This window comes from Rhipicephalus sanguineus, chromosome 2 (assembly GCF_013339695.2).
Source record: "Rhipicephalus sanguineus isolate Rsan-2018 chromosome 2, BIME_Rsan_1.4, whole genome shotgun sequence".
Lineage (NCBI taxonomy): Eukaryota > Metazoa > Arthropoda > Arachnida > Ixodida > Ixodidae > Rhipicephalus > Rhipicephalus sanguineus.
In genome coordinates, this window is record NC_051177.1 from 227,761,611 (window position 1) to 227,782,394 (window position 20,784).

Sequence of the window (20,784 nt, forward strand, 5' to 3'; positions counted from 1 at the left end):
CCAAACCTTTTGGCGACCGCTCTCCAGAAATTCATTTCCATTCCTGAAGAGACCTTGCCTTTTATACCAATCTCTCAATTCTGGCACAGCACAACATCATTAGAGACGCATGGAGGGAATGCGTTCTTTAGCATGCAACATATGAATTATACTCAATTGGAATTGATAAAAGAAAAGGAGGCTACAACTGAAAGTGCCTACTCTGGACTGAGGGATGTCTAACACTGGCGTGAAGTCGCAAACCACGCAAATGCATTTAATTGGAACAATCTGTCTCTTTACAAAACAGTTCCCACTTTCCAACAATAGATCATTGATGTTGTTTAGCGAAGCTCAGAGAAAACAAAAGACGTGTTACTGTATTTTTTTGTTACTAGAGATGTCATTTACGCAGTAGCCACCACGCTCTGGAAACACAATGTTTGACATTTTCTGCTTTTGTTCTAATAAAAATGGTGCAACATGTTTTTTTCATAATATCATTGTGCAGTCCTTTGAGAACATTTTCGGGGACTTCGAACAAAATTGAGATTGGGGTTTTTTTATTATATATTTTGGAATCGCGGAGCACTTTTGTCTTTTTGGTGTTTCGAGCATGAAAATTTACTACTTTTAAAATTATTAGAGAAATACGAATGCAGAGGTTCATTATTCACATAAAGGCCTATTCGTACTGCAAATATGAACAAGCTAAGATGTTCACAGAGGTAGCCATAGCGTCCGAAATTTGACTGATTTTCAAAAATTCAGCGTTTTTCGTGAATTTTTAAAAATACATAATTCGCTCAGAATTCCATGAAATGTAAGAGCTATTTCCTTCCGCTAAAAAGAAAGATATTTGACTTCCGCTAAAAAGAAAGATATTTGTAATATATAATTTCAGTAGCTGCCAGCATGGTTGTGAATTTACGAAAACGCACTCTTCGTAAAATGGTCATCGTCGACCGGCGACACTTGTCGAATTTTCATATGTTGAAAAAAATTTTTGTTTGAAAACGGACTGCGATTTCGCGCTGTGCAGTCATATGTGCACAACGTACAAAACTATCAGGAAAATCGGAAACATCAAGTATACACCTTTTTTTTATCTTTCGTGGAATTGACCAACATGAAGAAAAAAAAGGCTGACTCTCCTCTTGTAGGTGTGGCGTAGCGGTAACGTGTCAGACTCAGGGGGTACGGTGCGTCGAGGTGGTGGGTTCTACTCCCGCTCGCTCTTCTTTTTTGTTCAGCTTTCTTTTGTCCCAAGGCTCGTGTTTCAGCCCTAATTACGATCTGGGTATGACCACAGTTTTTTCAAAACAGTTTAGGAGCCCGATTTCGTTCCGTAATGGGTGTCCCAGTGTGCAACGCGCCAGTGTCCAGCGTGCAGAGTTCCAGCGTCCCAGTACCCAGCGTCACACTGGTCCAGTAATCATATATACCACTGGGACAAGGGCACTGGGTTTTCCAATAGAGAAGTCGGCATGACGCCACGTTTGAGCATGTGTCCTACGTGCTCGTCGATGACTCGGCGCTCCGTTGCGGACACACCATAAGGCATTGAGGAAAAAACTGTAATGACGTAAAGAAGACGGGGCCGAAGCGAAGACACGAACAGACAGACACGGGCGCCAACTTCCAACTGTTATCGTCAGAAACAATCAAGTTATGAACCAACTAGCTCAGCAACAAACCCTGTTGACGATAAGGCCGTTGACGCAATGGCGTGTCAGGGCGTTGCCAGGATATTTTTACTGGGGGGGGGGGCACCCAGGACAAGCGAGTGCCTGCTAGACATGTGCGCCGGACCCAAAATCACCGGCGGCGGCGGCGCGCCGGTGTTTCTACCTCCGGCGGCGGCGCGTGAACGACGCGGGGTTCATCGGACCGGCGGCGGCGCGGTGTGGGGAGGAAGGGGGGGAGGGCGAAGCAGTGAATGCGATAAGTACACGCCGTAATGTTACATGAACGAGGGATAGCAGGTAACTCTTTTTGCTCCGATTTCACTGAGCTCTAGAAAACGCTGCTGTATGGCAATACGGCCGCTCCCGGTAGAGAAGCGGTTTTCGGTCAGTTTGTCGTATCAGTGGTCCGAGCGCGAAGCAATGAGATCACAGCGTTCACAACGCTCACAGCGCGTAGAAGGTATACGAGCCGTTCGCTGGGGAATATAGCGCGCGTGTCAGAGCTCTCGACCGCGCCCTTATTGGCCGCGAGATCAAGCGGAGTCGCCGCCTGGCGGCTACTGGCTGAAGCGCGCCTAGTCTGGATTGCTCCATGCGTCGTCTGCTAGCCACGTTGTGTTTGCATGTGCGCGTACATCATGCAGGGCCTCAAAAGGCGGTTTCTTCCGTTGCGTTGGTGCAACTTTAACCGTTCGTACGTATGCCTAACACGATGTAAAGAAGCATTTGGCCTTGATCGGCTGTATATGTACTGTAATAAGATCAGTGAGTGCACTTGTCGAGAGTGCTGTGTGTGGTCGTCGTACCGTCCGTTCACGAGAGTCATATCAGTGTAGGTGCCGCTCTGTGGTTCAAGCGCATTGCAAAGTGCACTTGGCGTTGTCCTAAAGATGAGAAGTATTAAATCTCATGTGAATATAGCCTTTTAGCGGCTCGGTGGTTAAAAAAAAAGGCTCTCATGCACTTGCGCGTTGTGGTTAGGTGTATAACTTCGGGACTGTCGTTTATAGGTTACGCGACGAGTTTTAGATGTGTACGGTCCTGGTCCCACTGCAGAGAAATATTTCTGTCAAGTCACGTCTGACACTTCGGTACTTAAATTGTCGCCTAAACAGAACAGAAAATGGAATGACACGGAAATCGCAAAACTGAGTTTCCTTGCGCATATATAACTTGTGGCGAAATGTATACAAAGACAGCCATGTACTTGCGAGGATAGCTTATGCCTGTCAAATTTGCGCTTTGGCCAGTTCAGTGTCGGAAGTGCGTCAGCCCTCAATCTCTTCCGCGAAAACCCTTTAAAAAAAGAGAGAGCGAGCGAGAAAAATATATTCATCAAGATCAGCAGTGGCGATAAACTCGCTCGCGCATTTTCATCGCTTACGTGGCAGATGAGGCCTCATAAAACGATACCCTTTACTATGCGCCAGATCATGCATACAAACTTGCCGCGTTTCGGTGCACGTACTTGCCCTGCGGAATACTGACAGCTGTTCTCGCGGCCGTATAAACACAATGGAACATGCGCGAACTACAAAAGGGCTCGGGGACTCTCGTTTAAACAGATTCATAGCCAAGCGCGAACTTTTCATTCACAGCGCAGACGGTACTTGAATGACAAAAGAATAAATTTCATGAATTAATTTTCTTCTTTCTCGATTGATTCTCGCTTAATTTTCCTGCGGAAGTGTAGGAAAAATCAAGGCACAGGGAAGCTTCCCCGAGCGTTCGCTTACTGCGACCGCCTTCACGCTCGTAGTGCACAGCAGCAACAAGCATATAAATGCACACATTAGCGAGGTTATCGCTGACTGCTCACCATTCTTTCTCGCCTGCGAATGCGAATGCAGAGTCGTCGAAGTGCTTGCTGCACACCATCGCGTACTTGGAAGGCGCCCTGCCGTTTCAAAGCCTAATGAGCCACAGTCGGCGACGTTCCGCGTCGGTGGGATAAAAATGGAAGCTTATCCCTGGCTCTGTGCAGTATGTGCGGCATTGTGGCACCGAATAAAACCTCACCATCGATAACGAAGAGTTTTCTGCGGGTACGGAACACAAAATCACGATGTGAAAACAGAAGCCCCGTGCACTTCTACACACACCACACGAAACCAGTATCCGCACTAGCGGGGTGACGGTGCTGCCACCTATAGGTCGATCTCGCCGCGAATAGGGAACCCAAGCTCAAGTTTGTGGCGTATTGTTTCCCGGTCGTGTCGCACGAGAAATAAAGGCGGCAAGCGTGGATAGCTGACAGCGCTGTCTCACCTTCTATTTTGGTTGTCTGAGTTCATCGCTTTCGTTCGTTTCGACTACCTGAATAGGTAAGTGACGCGGCGTATGCACGCAGCGACTACAGCAATGATTACACGCTGCCTTCTCGCATTGTGAAAGTCCAGTTACGGTTGTACGTGAAACAACTTTGTGTTTTGATTCCCCGTGTTCGTGAGACCTACCCGTCGTTGTTGAACGTTCACACTCGCACCATACCGTTAGCGTTGCGCGGTTCGTTGAATTCAACTGAACTCGGCGCATTGTCAGAAGTTCGGCGCCTGCAATTCACGCGTCGGGAAGGCTGCTTTATCACACCGGAACGGACGTCCATGCATTTTCAGCATGCTTTGACGTCGTTCTGCGGGTTTGCTTTGTTTTTGTCACTTTATTAGTGTGATATATATTTAAGCCGCTAAATACAACTGGCACTTAATACATGCTTTGCAATGGCAACCTTGAAGTAACCTTCTGTCACCTTCTGACTTTGTGCGATTTTGTAGCCGCGTTCGCGCAGCAGGTTTTATACGCCTGTCAAGTCGATATAAAAAAAAATCACAGCATATCCACGGAGTGAATGATGATGAGTGGGCGAAGCTGCGGAGGTTCATCGGTAAACCGTGAATCTTCCGTGAATTCTGCCCAGTACATCATCACCGACGTGAGATCGGGCGCGTTTATACTAAATGTTCGAAGAGTTATGACGACTTGCAGCTCACTTTAATTTTACATGTACGCTGTGAATTTTCATTGTTTAGAAAACCATTGCTTTAGAAAACATCTGGCGTCTTTCGTTAAGCAGCTGGCGTCTTTTCGTTTTGCTTTAGAAACATCTGGCGTTCTTTCGTTTTGCTTTTAGAAAACATCTGGCGCCTTTCGTTGGTTTATTTCATCAATCAACGGCGTTTTGAACAAAATTTTTATTGTTTAATCACGCACAGGAGAAATCTCACCAGGCACTACCTTGGAGGTAAACAATGGCTGCTAATGGGAATGAGAGACAGAAGAAGTCGGCTTTTAGCTAACACTTACACTTCTACTTCTACTAACGTTTCCTACTGGAACATGCCAATGGCTGCTAATGGGGAATGAGAGACAGAAGAATTCGGCTTTTAGTTAACGCGCACGCTGCGAATTTTTTATTGTTCAACAACGCACAGGAAAAATCTCCCACCGGCACCACCTTGGAGGTCAAAGCGTAAGACTGGTTACGCACTACGACTACTACGAGTACGACTACGAGGGATCTTGAAAATATTGCCGCCGAATGGAGACAGTGAAAGTTCCACGCGGGCGCAATCGATAACGACACGATGAGATGAAAGGAAGCCCCATCGTAAAATCATGGCATGAGAGCAGCGAGGCAGAATGACAGAGTGAATGTGGTAAAGAGTGTCTCCTATGAAAACAAGAACGGTGCACGTTTCTACGAGATCAATCGGCTCGGCGCTTGCTCTAGTAACGAAATTTTTGAAAACGGCGCGGCAACTTTTCGGAGGTTGAGGCGAAGCTGATAGAAGTCACTGATACCCGTAGCGACATAAGCTATGCGTGTGAACGGCAATATCCTCGACATAAGCTACAATTATATTCGCAGGGAATGAATGAGCTCTTGAGCATTTGGTTGAGATCGCAGTTCTTGCCTCCAGAACTGCGTTCGTCAATTTTCCTCTCGAACAGCTTCAGGTCGGCGGATAAATGGAGACAGAGAACACCGACGACAAGAGGATGGAGTCAGACGTGCACTGAAGTCTCGGGAAGCAGAAGACGTGGCGTCCAAGTGCTGATCGGCAGTAGCAGAGCGCAAGGAGTAGGGGGCACTATTGCTTTGTGGCCGCGCAGAGTCAGGAGAATACCACGCACGCCGGTGGCAAAACCATGCTAAGTGGCCAGAACGTCCGCATAAGAAAGAGATAGGCCAGTTTTCATGAATGCGCCACGGCTTGAAAACAGGGGCGGAAGATTGAGCGAAATATTGCCGAGCAGGCCGAAGGGGCTGCGGTGGCGGACCCTTGCCGGCACACAGTTTGCAGCCGAGCATAAATAGACGGTGGTCGTTGGCGCGTATTGCACAGTCGCAGAGGGCGGCCTTGGCTTGGCGACGGCGGCAGCGTAAGTAAGCGGAGCTCTCACTGGAGTAGGCGGATGAGCAAGCGGTACCACGTCTGCGACTTGTTCGAGTATGACCGGACGAATCTCGGGAGTCAAGTGCGACTCTGACTCTTGGACAGTTGGGAGAAAAGGCAGTTGGCGTGGGACATCTTCTCGAACAAATTGATCAATTTCTTCGAGAAATAATGGGTTGGAATGGCAGCACAAGAACTGTTGGTTAGAGCCGAAAGCGCGCTATCTGGTATGAGAGCTCGGCATGTAGAAAGTCGTTGCTTGGTCAGTTCTTCGTAGCTCTGGCAAAGAGTAATTACTTCGTTAAGCGCCTGAGGCTTTTTGACCAAGAACAATTGGAAGGTGTCGTCCTCTATGCTTTTCGTGATGTTCTTTACTTTCTCATCTTCGCCGGTCATCTTAGTGGTGATGCGCTAGCAAAACTCAACTACATCTTCAATGTAGCTGGTGAAGTTTTCATTTTATCGAGCACGGGTGTGCAGCTGCTGCTCTGCCCGAAGCTTGCGGACGGCAGAGCGACGGGATACCTATTGGAGCCTAGTTTTAAATGGCGTCCAGGCGGATAAGTCCGATTCAAGGGTGTGGCAGCAAATATTGGCGACACCGGAGAAGCTGACGTAGCTAAGCTTGTCATTGCATCGATGAGCCACACTCACTTTGTCGCACAATGCTAACCAATTGTCCCCGCCTTGATCGTCAGCTCCACTGAAGACGGGAGGATCTCGTTGGCGTGGCATACCTGAACAGAAAGCCTTGAATGCCTTAGAAAAGCCGTAAAGAAAGCCTTAGAGGGAATGCAAAGAGGCACAGCTGCTTGTGGGATTCAGATAACATCAGATCTCTTGAAAGACGGTGGACAGAATGCGTTAGAAAAAGTGGCCACCCTGTATACGAATTGTCCCTTAACGGCGAGGATACAAAAATCTTGGAAGAATGCTAATATCATTTATTTCATAAGAAAAGGGACGTCAAGGACTTGAAAAATCAGGGTCCGATTAGCTTACTCTCTGTTGTCTACAAGCTGTTTACAAAGGTAGTAGCTAATATAGTTAAGACAACATTAAAATTCAATCAACTTAAGACCAAGCAGGATCTCGTACAGGCTACTCAACAATAGACCCCATTCACACTATCAAATCAGGTGATAGAGAAAGTGGCGGAATATAATCAACCCCTATAGCCTTCATAGATTACGAGAACGCATTTGATTCGGTAGAGATATCAGAATTAATGCAGGCACTGCGAGATCAGGGCGTCCACGAACCATATATAAACATCCTGGAAGAAATCTACAGCGGCTCCACAGCCACCATAGTAATCCATAAAGAAATCGAAAAAATCCCAATTAAGAAGGATGTGAGTTACGGAGACACGATCTCCCCAATGCTATTCACCGCGTGCTACAGGAGATTTCAGGGCCTTAGATTAGGAAGAGTTAGGGATACGAGTTAATGGAGAGTACCTTAGTAACGTGTGATTCGCTGATGACATTAGATTAACGAGTACATCAGGGGTCGAACTGCAACTCATGATTACTGAATTGGACAGGCATAGCAGAAGAGTAGGTCTGAAAATTATTACCCAGAAAACTAAGGTCATGTGCAACAGTGTCCTAAGAGAACAATGCTTTGTGATAAGTAGCGAGGCACTGGAAGTTGTAAAGAAATACGTCAACCTAGTACAGGTAGTGACCGCGGAGCCGGACCATGAGACCATAAGAAGAATAAGGATGGGATGGAGCACATTCCGCAAGCATTCTCAAATTATGACCGGTAGTTTCCAACTATCACTCGAGAGGAAGGTATATGACAGCTGCATCTTACTGGTAGTTACCTACGGAGCAGAAGCCTGGAGGCTCAAAAAGAGTGTTCAAGTTAAAATGAGTACGGGTAGCGAGCAATGGAAAGGAAATGATAGGTGTAACCTAAAGGGACAAGAAGAGTGGTCAGGGAACAAATTGGTGTGAAGGACACCTTAGTAGAAATGAAGAAGAAGAAATGGACATGGGCAGAGCATGTAGCGCGTAGGCAGAAAGTTAGGTGGGAAGATGAGATTAAGAAGTTTGCGAGTATCACGTGGCAGCAGCAAGCACAGGACCGGGTTGATTGGCGGTACATGGGAGAGGCCTTTGCCCTGCAGTAGCTGTAGTCTGATGATGATGACCTGAACAGATCACTCCATGCTATGTCTGGTGAGGGCTGCTCTGCCCAGCATGCTCAGGAATGATGGGCGCGGGAGGGAGTATCCAGTTTTGGAGTTCCAGGCCTGGAAATACCCAGAACCTCCACCTAATGTCGAGAGGCGTTCTAAGTAACCATGTCCTTATATGGTCCTGAGGCAAAAACTAGTCAAAAAGACGCTGGACAAGGGAACAAGTGACACACACCACAACTGGACTAGCAATTGTGCTTTATTAGCTGACAGCAACTCCCAGAAGAACCACGGCGCATGCACTGAAGTAAAAAACCATGAAGCCAAAACCATGAAGCCATGAAGCCCAAAACCAAAACATGAAAGAAGCAAAAAGCAAAAATTGGCATGACGGCCAAGCATCTACCGCCAGAGTGACAGGAAATCGCAGTCCTTCTGTATTAATGAAATGGACGTAGTGCTGACACAGTCGTCACGGTGCATGATGATGTGATATGCTTCAAGGATTTCGCGCTCCACCTTGCCCCCACCTGTACCCAAAATCTTAACATTGGAAAACAGCGGCACACAACCACAGATCCGGTAGTGGCGGAGAAGATTAGTCCCGTGTGATATGTTCAGCGAATTGTGGTGCTCGCGCAGCCGTTCATTCAAACATCGGCTAGTTTGGCCGATGTTACTTTTTCATATGTTAGCGGGATCGCATACACAACATGTTTGGCAAAGGTATTGTAGAACAAACCGGGGTGCTAGTGTTTCCGCGAGCTTTTGCTTTTAGGGGCGTAGCTCATCTTAGTCTAACCTTGTCACGTCTCCGTTGTCCGGCGTAAACGGATCTCCCGTATGATGCAATAGATGGCGCTGTCTCATAGAAGTACATACAAACTGCAGTTCAGGGACGATATTCTAGATGGCGCTGTACACAATCTGTGTCGCCATCCCCAGTTCTCGTCTCATTTCCTAGATGGCGTTGGTCCAATAGAATTGTGTGCTATATGGCGCTTGTGTGAATCGACACTAGATGGCGCTGGAAGTGCCGCTGCTCTCCGATTGGCTGCTGCGCGGGGATGCGCGGGGAGCGAGCGCCTCTCATTCTCCTGGATCGTCGCCGTACGTGTCGGATCGTTGGGGGAGCATGGACGATGCGCAGCGGCGGGCGCTCGCTTGGCGGCAGCCAGGCGGATCCCGTGACGGTGCGCGTCAAGGACGCCGCTGCGAAACGGGTTCAACGAGAAGCGAATCCCGAGACCATGATTGCTTCAGGAGCTTCGCCCAATCTCTTCATCATTCACCCGTGGATATGCTGTATTTTTTTTGCTTTTTCCAGGTTTTGGTTTTTGGCTTAATGGTTTTACGTGATCAGCGCATGCGCCGTGGTTCTTCTGGGAGTTGCTGTCAGCTAATAAAGCACAGTTGCTAGTCCAGTCGTGGTGTGTGTCACTACTTACCTTGTCCGGCGTCTTTTTGACTGGTTTTTGCCTCAGCGTCTTGTACCAACTGACCCAGACTTCGACGTTATTAGCTTGTATGGTAGAACCAAGCAGTTAGAAGTGACACACAGGAGAGCACCGGAACAAAGCTTTATGACCAAGCCGTTGTCCTCTTCTTTCAAGCCTATCCTCACTGGCAATTGATTTCCAGTACAATATATAATATGACAGAAGTTGTTACAAAGGAGGCAGGCAAGGACCTCCCATCCGCTGAAGATGTCACATGCCCCATCTACCGCCTCAATTCATTCTAAACAAATTACGTACCACCCTGCCAGAATGACGCCTGTACAAATAACCATGCAACGAAGTGCAAAAACAACGGAGCGGACGCGACCAGCGCTAGTCGTGTCCGCTTATTCTCTGTCGCCCCTGGCGCGCGTTCGCGCTGCATATTACGCATGATGGAAATGTACCAACTCGCTCAAGTTTACATATTATTGTTGTCCAAATAAACTTCGAATTTTCACTGTAAAGTGATTGGATCTGCGTATCACCCTCAATATCCGGCTACTTTGTCTTCCACGCTATGCCACCCAATGCCGCTCCCTCGCCATTCTCCCACTAAACCTTGGAAGCGTATCTACCATTCCTCGTTATGTAACAATTTTGTCAGCTTAAACTGTTCAATACTTTACTCCACCGTTTATAATAAAAAATAAAATGACTGGACTAGATGCCCAACGCGTCTTCGTGATAGCTGCACGGAATGCAGTTTTTCGTCAGCATATACGAGTTGCACAGGCAAGCGACTTGCAACTGTGAGCACCAAGAGGAGAATATACCTTTGCGAAGAAGGGCAGGACACAAAGTGCGAGCAGCGCAGACAGCAACACCAGTCCGGTGAGGTAGGCACCGCACGCGGGTCCAGAAGACGCAAGAGGGTAAGCAGCGGCCGACGCCAGCGCCACCAAAGGCCAGGAGGCGAGTGAGACACAGCTGCAGCTGTCGCTGGTGCTGGCGAACTGGCGTTCCAGCTCCGAGTCGCGAAATGATAGGCTTACTGGGTGAGCGTGGTCACGAAGCTCCCTGCGCAGTGGTTACGCCACTCAGACACACAGTTACTTGGGAACACGAGTAAAATATAGCGGTCAAGATTTAGAACGAAGTAGGAATTTAGAGGACCGAACGTGCAGTCCTCACTGCAGACGCATCTTGGCTCCTATAGTTTTGCAGAGTATTAACTCGCTCTAACAAACGTTTTAATTTTGACTCGAAATTGTCATCGCACACGATCCCTTGTAAACATTTCGGGGAATCTAAGACTCTGCAACCCTTTTTCAGCATGGACAGTAAACTTTAACGATATGTAGCCGAGCCTCCTGAGAGCATGTGAGCCAAACATTATAGCTAGCGATCAGCGTTTTCGGAAGAGTCCGAAAAACACATGGCTGATCCTTCCATCATAGGAATCGGTATAACACGAAAGTGAAACGTGTCTTCACAGAAGTAGTACTTATTGTGTAGTGATACAGTGAAACCTCGGTGATTCGAATCTCACGGGACCACCAAAAATATTCGTATCATCCGAGATTCGTACCACCAGAGAGCATGGAAAAGTAGCATGCGACAAAAGCATCGTCAGGAAGAACCTCAAATGATTGTCAGTTGAGTTTTTAGATGTCGGCAATCATACCAGCACTCATAAATATGCGGCCTGTATGCGCATATTTAATTAACGAACCGGGTGCGTTGTGACCCGCGACAGCAGTAGCCCCTTCCAAATTTTAGTAGGCTTTTTTTGCAAGACAGCGGAGTACTGCAGCGAAAGTAACAAAAGAAGCGTTTTGACGCGATGGATCAAGGCCACAAAATTATAGAACCACGGTCCTGTGTTATGATTTTGTTATCGCGGAAGTGTTGGGGATGTTTTTTGGGGAGATTTGCGGCCGTGCCCGCACAAGTGCGACCTCAACGGTCGCGCATGTTGAGGTTGTGAGGCCTGACTCCTTCGCCAAGACCCTCCTCGCCTTCTTTCGGCCCTCGTCCACCTTTCATAGGATGTCTAATGCACGAGGCGGTCACGTGTAAACACAGTACAGCGACATCAGCCCGCATCGACGCGTTAGAAAAAAAAACACGCGTGGCGCTAATGTCCTCTGCAATCTAAACGCGAGGCACACAGAGGCACATAAGAGCCTCAAAGATTCGCGCACACAGTCTCGGAGGCCGTGATACGTCTCTGAAGGTTTATTCTGACCGCAAGAAAAGTGTTTTTCTTACACCGTGATTCTGACGATTTGGAGGTGCGGCGCGCGTGCCCATGCTTGCGTTCCCGCACTCGCACGTGCTTGGAGCGTCTTCCGCGACAGCGCGGACCGCAGCTCATCGTACCTCGGCGTTAGCGTACGTTCGTATCAAACGTCGCTGGTGAAAATCGCTTCTCAACAACCGTACTCCATTACATTGCAGGCCAATGGGCCTTGGCCGAAATTCGTACGAAGTGTGATCGTATCACCGAGGTTTCACTGTATATGACAGCCTGTACAATGTCTATTCGTGTTTGGCAGCTATAGCACCGTTTCGACGTGGATGCATCCATGTTAACGGCATGTCTCTAGCGCGACAACTTACGCCCATGATCATGATTATACCATTGTGGTAGCTGACGTTGTCAACATATATTTGGACACAGCGAATCGTGAATCCCGCGTAAGGATAATATCAACAAGCTCATAATCAACACTGGTACCCGGTATGCACTTCTTCAAAGCGTCCTCAATTAAGGAGAAAAACGGCACGGTGTGCGCTTTCTAGCAATGGGTGACCGACGCCTGCGCTAATGCATGCACTACCACACACTACGCTTCAGCAACACGGGAGGTAGAGGTTCGTAGCCTGAGCCGCAAACGCGTGCGTCCCGCTGGCCTCTGTCTCGCAGGCGCTAGTCTCGCTCCACCAAGGCACGACATTCGCCCGTCGAAATCGCGTCCTTTCTGCAACGCATATTGCAGAAGTTTTGTTAGTCGGTGCTCTCGCAATCGAAGAAGTCGGCGGCGGAAAAAAATCCCGTGGGTGCATGTGGAAGCGTGGAAGCTGCAATACTCCGATGTGCCGACGCACGGTAACACGAAGCGAAAGGCAAAGAACGTAACTGCTTCAAGGGTGCCTCGGCGACGCCAGCGCGGCCAGTGTACCTCGCTGGTATCTAGGCGCTTTAACCATGACCTCCTATATCGCGCGCAATCTCGGAGTAAGCGCTAGTAAGTGTCTATCGTGAAGCATTACTTCTTTTCACCTCTCACAGACGGCGGCACCGCCCGCTCCGCCCCGCCTACCTACACCGCCAACAGAGAGCACCGTGCGAAAGAGAATGTGTGAAAGATATAAGGTGCGTTCGCGCCGTGTCCAGCATCTTCCGAGTTATTTTAGTGGGCAGGGCGTCGGGCGCTTGCCGTCGCGGCCGCAAGGTCGTGGGTTCGATTCCCAGCGGGGGATGTCTTTCTTGTTTTTTTTTCTCGCCCGTTGGCGTCCATTTTATCAACGTCATATCCGTGACGGATGTACTTGGTGGACCCCGGCATAAAACACTTTCGTGTTAAAAAACTTATAACACTGGCCGGCAAAATGTTTGGCAATTAGTATTTATCCGGTAAACTCACTTACTGAGCCGAGATTTGCACGGATCAGACGGAAGAATTAGCCCCCAGCCTCCATCACAGAGACATGTTGACCACTTTCAATGATGTTGAAAAACACTATCAAGGTCCTTCCCACCACACAAGAAAAGTTGTCTATGCTACAGACAATCTCTCTTCGCATGCTTCAGAAGGGGACACACCCCAGCCTCTACATTTACACTCATTACTCCGAAATTTCAGCTTTTTGTCCGGACTGTCAAGATAGCAGTAACTTTAGACATATGCTCTGGAAGTGCCCCTCTTTACAGGGAAAGCATCAAGAGTTCTCTCAAGATGAATTTATTCTAGGACAAAGAGCCAGGTCCTAATGCAACTCAAGGCTGTCTATAATGTCCAGGTCGCGGCGATGAGGCTAGTCTTCGCCGTCCTTACGTGAAGTGAAGGGAAGTGCTTTATTTTTTTTTTCACACAAACACACTTACGAAATTATGTGGACCGATATTCAAGGACGTGGGAGCAGCCCCCGATCCTCCCCCTAGAAAACGGGTGTGGATTCCTTCAGGACCTAAATAAAGTTTTTTTTATTTACATATATATTTATTTCAGATTCTAACGGCCAGTATGACATTGTTCCGTTCTTTATCGAAAGGGCATGCTCTAAACGGTCATTGATACATCGGCCGCCGTAGACGTTACCACACGTCAACCGTATCTCGTAGACCGCACCCATCGCACATTCAACAAAGGGCTTGGCGCGCACGGAGCGAGAAACGTCAACGTATGTATAGCCCCCCCCCCCCCCCCCCGGAGTGCGAGACATCTTGATATACAAATGCTCCCTGGCGACACTGGAGCGCTCCAGACGGTATCGAATATACGGGCCTCGTAAAGTATGCTTGCGTCTATTACCACACGCTTTAAGGTTGCAATACGCATAAACGTAAGTATTTTGTATTCAAGTATTTGTGCTTGTGTGTTTATGTGTTTGTGCGTTCAAGCCTTCCAGGCAACTAAAATACGCTTCGTGTGTTGTGATGTTTTCGTGATGAGACACCATTCATCTAAGATATCGCAGTATTGAGACTAATGAAAAATTAAACTCTAAATTTTTGAGAATTGGGGATTTATTATAAATAAACGCCAAATTTCCGCCAAAAATAAACTTAAAAAAGACGCCCTCCGCATAATAGGAAAGATAAACTCCCAAAACACGGAGCGCAATTAATTAACGCAGCACGCGGCCTGGAATCCACAATAAATTCTCAAAGCTAGCTTGAAATCGCTTAACAAATGGTGCCATAAACCAAGAAAGCCGCGCCATAAAGTCCCCGGCCATTGGTTGATTTGAGCAGCGTTAGCTGCATAGCTACCGCGGCCGCCGCGGGATGGCGTGACGTGCCCGCGCGCTCACATTGACGTGCATGGCGCGCATCGAAGCACAAAGAAGAAAATGAAGTGCTCAAGGACACGACGCGTCAGAAGGGAGGAAGTTTGGGAGCGTTGGTTCTTCACCGTACTTCAGAAACTATGGCGCACTAAACGAACGCTAGACGAGATGAACACAAGCGCTTGTACAATGTTCATCTCGTGTAGTGTTCGTTTAGTACCCTATGGTTTGTGACATGACCCGCGCTGGCGAACGGAGCTGGTACGAAATGAGACAGAAAGGGCGTAAAGAGTGCGAAAAATCCCTGTAACTCCGCAATTACATGAAGAATACTCAGAATACTCATGAAGAATACTTTTGCGGCCGTCTATTCGCGAGGCAATACACCCCTCGGATGAAGCCATTCGATGATACTTTGGAAAAGGGTTGCAGGACCGCTTTGAATAAGTTAAAATGTTGGAGGAGCGGCGCAGGATCCCGCGAGTCTGATATAATACAGAAATAATAATATCTGGGCTTTAACGTCCAAAAACAACGATATAATTATGAGAGACGCCGTAGTGGAGGGCTCCGGAAATTTCGGCCACCTGGGGTTCTTTAACGTGCACCTAAATCTAAGTACACAGGCCTCAAACAGTTTCGTCTCCATCGAAAATGCAGCCGCCGCGGCAGGTATTCGATCCCGCGACCTTCGGGTGATATAATATCAATGTTAAGTGTGTTTCAAGCCGTCAATTGCGAATTATATGGCTGATTTTTGTGAGCCACCTCCTGTACCATGACGTCGGTGGCAGTAGACGCATTATAGGTCCCAAAACAGGACAAATATTACCTACCGGAAAATATAACAATACAAGTTAGGGTTTAACGTCCCGAAACCACGAGTTGAACCACGCCGTAGTGGAGGGCTCCGGAAATTTTTGCCATGTGGTGTCCTTTAACGTGCACCTAAATCTAAGTACACGGGAATCAAGCATTTTCGCCTCCATTGCAAATGTGACCGCCGCGGCCGGTATACGATCCCGCGACCTGCGGGTCAGCAGTCGAGCACCATAACCTACCGCCGGGTACATACCGGGAAAGTATGACACACTAACAAACAATATTTGCGGTTTTTTAGTTGGCCTAATAGTAATTACTGGCGTTAACGGCTATGTTGAAATCAATAGTTCAACCGTCCATACGAGAAAGTCGCGCCGCAATAAATAAATAACCTAAAAAAATTTACTCTACATACATTCCTCCAGTGGGTGGCCACATTTTGTCGAAATCTTCTTAAGACCGCGCCATCTTCACAGCAGTGTCGTTTACAAAAAAGAAAATTCGGCAGATCCCACGTACCGTCTGAGTCGATGTTATGCGAAGCATGCGGTGGGTAGGTGACTGTGGCGTAACTTATTTTACTGAGTGGCACGTTGCAAAATGACGCTAAAGATTTGTATAAATTTTATACGCACACATATGTATGTTGAAAAGCCGTATACGTGTTATATATCCAGTTGTTTACGGCGCGTAACGCTGCCAATGGCTATTACCAACACCAGAAGCGGTAAGCTGATATGTAGTCCTTATACGTGTCCCGAGAACGCACGCACGTTTCACGAACCCGTGTGCATGTGTGCAAGAAGTTCTTGACAGTTCTTGAACAAGGGCATCATCACCGTGATCAGTGAGTACCAGCAGCTGGTCGTGACTTGTTATCGGATCCGGTCGTGATCGCGGAGACGAGGGGTTCATGTGTAGTGAAGTATGAGGTATAGTACAGCTGTTGGAAATCGTGGATGCCTTGGTCACTTCGACGACAAATTGTCTGCCGATAGAGCCGGTGACATGTCGGAACCTGAAGTCACCCTTCGCGGTGGCGAGGTATAGGCCGTCGAGGCTGGTAGGCCTGGATAGTGCTACGTAGACCAACATCAGTGGATGGTGTTTGTCGTATTCGTAGACTACCTGGGCGTATGTGCCCTACGTAGCCTAGTCTACAAAGCGGCTGTCAATCAATCTGGCATCATCCTCGGTCAGCATGAGGCCATCGCCCAGCCTCGTAAGAAATGAAGAGGATACGGCGTCGTTATGGTGGACGAAGTGCGCTGTACGGTGCGGTGATGTGGATATCATATGTAACTTTCGTTAATATAACCATCCGGGGTCGAGCAATGCTTCAATATAGGTTGCTGAACCATAGGAATACAAACGTAATATTTATGAGACTTCTATAAAAGCGGAGCCAACACTCTAACTACAGACGTTAATCTGATATGACGCCTGTATCGTAGGAGTACACATCTCATGTAGTGTTTATTGCGTTCTTGTAAAATTAGATAGCCAGCACCACAACCACAATTGACTTACACCGATATTACGCCTGCGTAGGCTGTTTTTCCAAACCGGTTTATAGACCTGCTGTGGCTCAGTGGTAGAATACCTGATTGCCACGCAGAATGCATGGGTTCGATTCCTGCTGGGATCCTAATTTTCATTCTTTCCATTCTTTGAGTCATCGCTGCCGTTGTTGGTTTTGCTCAGCGCTCTAGCATTTAAGTAGTTACCAATGTCTGTTCTCGCCGTTCCTGGGTAGATATAAACTGCCAGTCACCTGTGGCGCATACCCGTACACCACGGCCCATGGTAAACGGGTATGTGCCACACGTGTATAGTGGAAAGGGTTTGACGACGTACGCGACAGGATTTTAACGTTATTCATGTCATGACCCGCAATCATATTCGTCAAATCCTCTCACCCTCCCATGCAAATTTTGGTCTACACCAAGTTAAGGGGACGATCATGAGAGCACCCAGACGTAGGCGGCTAGATAGATAGATAGATAGATACGTAGGTAGAAACGCTCAAAGTGCCAGAGGTTCGCTAAGAAATGCTTCGCAATAAAATCAAGGCAGCTTCGCACTAGTGGTACCAAGCCTGAAGTATGTTCGGAACTGGATGGGCTTCCTTGTTCATCTTTTTTAGATGCGAAGCATCTTATAGCGGAGTTCAAACCGGTGGTGGTGTGCGGCGTGACCACCCTTACAGGGCATGCGCATACCCTGTCCACACACCTCCTCTCCACTCCCCCTCACCACTCCTCCTGTCCACTTACCCTTTCCCCTCTCCACGGACCCTATCCACTCACGCTTTCCGCTCCCCCTCCCCTCTTCACTTCCCCTTTCCACTCTTCATCTGAAACGCGGGCTAGACATGCCGAAATTCTCTCCTGCGCAACGCCACGATGAGCGCCAGCGCATGCGCGTCCCCTCCCCCTCTCTCTCCTTTCCTAGGCAGCCCCCCTCTCGCACGCCTGTCGACCGCGTTCCCGGCTCGCCCTGTGAGAATTAACGGCCAGGCTAGAGGGAAGACAAGACGCGCGTAGTGTTCCTCTTCGCGTTCCACAGCGCGAGGTCACTAGCATGCCCAACGAACGCCAACAGAACGCGATCGTGTAAGTGCTCCGGCTTCGCATCGCCTCATGGTCCCCTTCAGCGGGAAATGGTGTAATTTTTTTCTCTTTCATTTTCCTCTCGTTCTTTCTATATTTCTATTTGTCTCTATTTGTTCAATCTGTTTTTGTCTCTGTTTATTCCTATTCATGTCTCTCTCTCTCTCTGTGTATTTATTTCTCTCGCTCTTCCTATCTTTATTTCGCTTTCTTCCCTTTCTCTCTCTTCATCTCTTCTTTACCATTCTGTCTTACTCTCTCTTTTTGATATCTCTTGTTTGTGCCTGTTTCCTTCTATATCTTTCTCTGTGCATACTTCTTTCTCTTTTTATCTTTTTCTGTATTTGTTCCCGTTCTATCTCTGTATTTTTTTTCTTTCTATCGCTTTCTCTCTGCCTCTCTCTGCTCTCGTTGTCACACCCATCAATGCTATTGCATCCCACGCCGGACAAATTGGAGCACGTGATCTGCGAGCGAAGCAGAGGACGAAGAAGAGGAGAGCTCGTTCTCATCACGGACTGAAAGCCGGCTAAAACAGCTCCGCTGCTGAAAAACGAGTGCTCTCCGATACCGTTATCGGGCCCCGTTCGCAACTCCTCGTCATACGCTTCCAATGCTTCGCTTCTCGGTGGACACTTCAACAGTGCTGTGGGGAAAAGAACGTCTGTGCTCGTGCCATTGGCCATTGTGAACTGGCTGCATATGCAAATACACTTACGAATTACCCACTGCATGTAAGTACAGCAATTGGGTACCTATACTCGGGGACAACTTTGTGCGGCAATGACGTGAAAGCCGGGGGCGGAGCGACTGCACATGTACTGCTACGCGAAGTAGTCCGGCTTGGCGCGCGTCTCGTAACGCCGTGGAAAATAATGGCTAGCGTTGCATTTACGCAAACGCTGTTTAGCGTCTAAGGTACGGGTAAAAGGCGCGACTTTGTCACGCACGCAAAAACGCAAAATTACAACGTGTAAAGTCAAAGAAATACAAATATATCGCTTGTGTGCGCTGCGTTCCGTCTCAAAAAGGTACATGTAGAAAATGAAGGAGTATTTTATATATATCACCAAGAAAAAAATTCATCAGATCCCACGTGCCGTGGGAGACGATGTTATGCGAAGCATGCGACGGGAAGGTGACTGTGGCGTAATCTTTTAAAGACGATAGTGTTTCTTGGGGAACTTAAACGCAGAAATTTTGGTCTGTCTGTTTGTCTGTCTGTCACCCGTTTCAGCCACCCGGCAAAAGTTGAACCACTTGCCCAAGGGCCAGCCATCTTGAACTGGTTTGTAGCTTCATACAATTGTGTACATTGTCGATTAAAAAGCAAACTTTACGCATAACTGAGGCGCAACATCACTACGTAAGTATTAGGTAGTGCGTTCCTTTGCCAGAAAATACATAGGTACGTAATGCTAAAGACTCTAGTTTCTTAAGCTGCGCTTAAAATGGCAGCTGCGCTGAAAGTGCGGCAAAATGCAAGACGGCGACGAACACCCTCTGCCACGGAAGAAGGAAACTCTCTGTACAAGCTCATGTTTCCCGATCAGATGGCGCTGATATCTCACGCAGCGCTCGTCTATCGTCTTTCGGCGGGATTTGCAGCGCAGCACGCAGATACGCGGCCAATTTTTTACTGAGCGAAACGTTACAAAGTGACGCTAAAGATTTGTATAAATTTTATACGCACACATATATGTTGAAGAGCCCCATATGTGTTATATAGAATATGTTACGTAAGGCATATGAGTGCCGTCATCATGGGCTGTTAAACGAATGTTTTCTTATTTTTGTATCCCCTGGCGCGAACTGATAAAGTCAGAAAACGCCGAATGCATCAACCAAACAGTTCTCACGAGTATACGCCCACCGTAACACTGTTCGCTTAGTTGTTCAAGATAAAACACGCAAGGTTAACAGCCCAGCATGGCGGCACCGAAACCCGTCCGTAAAATAGTCTATAACCAGTTGTTTACGGCTGGGTAACGCTGCCAACGCCAACGTGGGTATCACTAACACCAGAAGCGGTAAGCTGATATGTAGTGCTTACAGTTGTCCGTTATGATGGAGAACGCACGCACGTTTCACGAACCTTTGTGCATGTGTAGAAGAGGTTCTTGACAGTTCTTGAACATGGTGATCATCACCGTGGTCAGTGAGAACCAGCAGCTGGTCATGACTTCTTATTGGATCCGGTCGCGATCACGGTGACAAGGGGTCCATGTGTAGTGAGGTATGAGGTATAGTACAGCTGTTGGAAATCGTGGATGCCTCGGTCATTTCGTCGACAAATTGTCTGTCGATAGAACCGGCGACATGTCGGAACCTGAAGTCACCCTTCGCGTTGGTGAGGTATAGGCCGTCGAGGCTGGTAGGTCTGGATAGTGCTACGTAGATCAACATCAGTGGATGGTGCTTGTGGAATTCGTAGACTACCTGGGCGTATGTGGCCTACGTAGCCTAGTCTACAAAGCGGCTGTTAGTAGATCTGGCATCGTTTTCGCTCAGCATGAGGCCACCACCCAGCCTCGTAAGAAATGAAGAGGACACTGCGTCGTTCTGGCGGACTAAGTGCACTTTACGGCGCGTTGATGTTAATATCATACGTAACTTTCGTTAATGTGTTCCTCCGGGGTCGAGCAATGCTTCAATATAGCTTGCTGATCATAGGAATAC

The 20,784-nt window shown here is 47.9% G+C and overlaps 1 protein-coding gene across 2 annotated transcripts in view; it reads right to left on the reverse strand.

The window, feature by feature from the left end:
- The window catches only part of LOC119384145 (adenylate cyclase type 3), a 778,406-nt gene that overhangs the window by 474,487 nt on the left and 283,135 nt on the right, over positions 1-20,784 (reverse strand). For both annotated transcript variants that reach the window (XM_037652438.2, XM_037652439.2), the window contains exon 8: positions 10,489-10,732. In XM_037652438.2, coding sequence (XP_037508366.1) covers positions 10,489-10,732 — 244 coding nt within the window. The remainder of the gene's footprint in view (positions 1-10,488; positions 10,733-20,784) is intronic.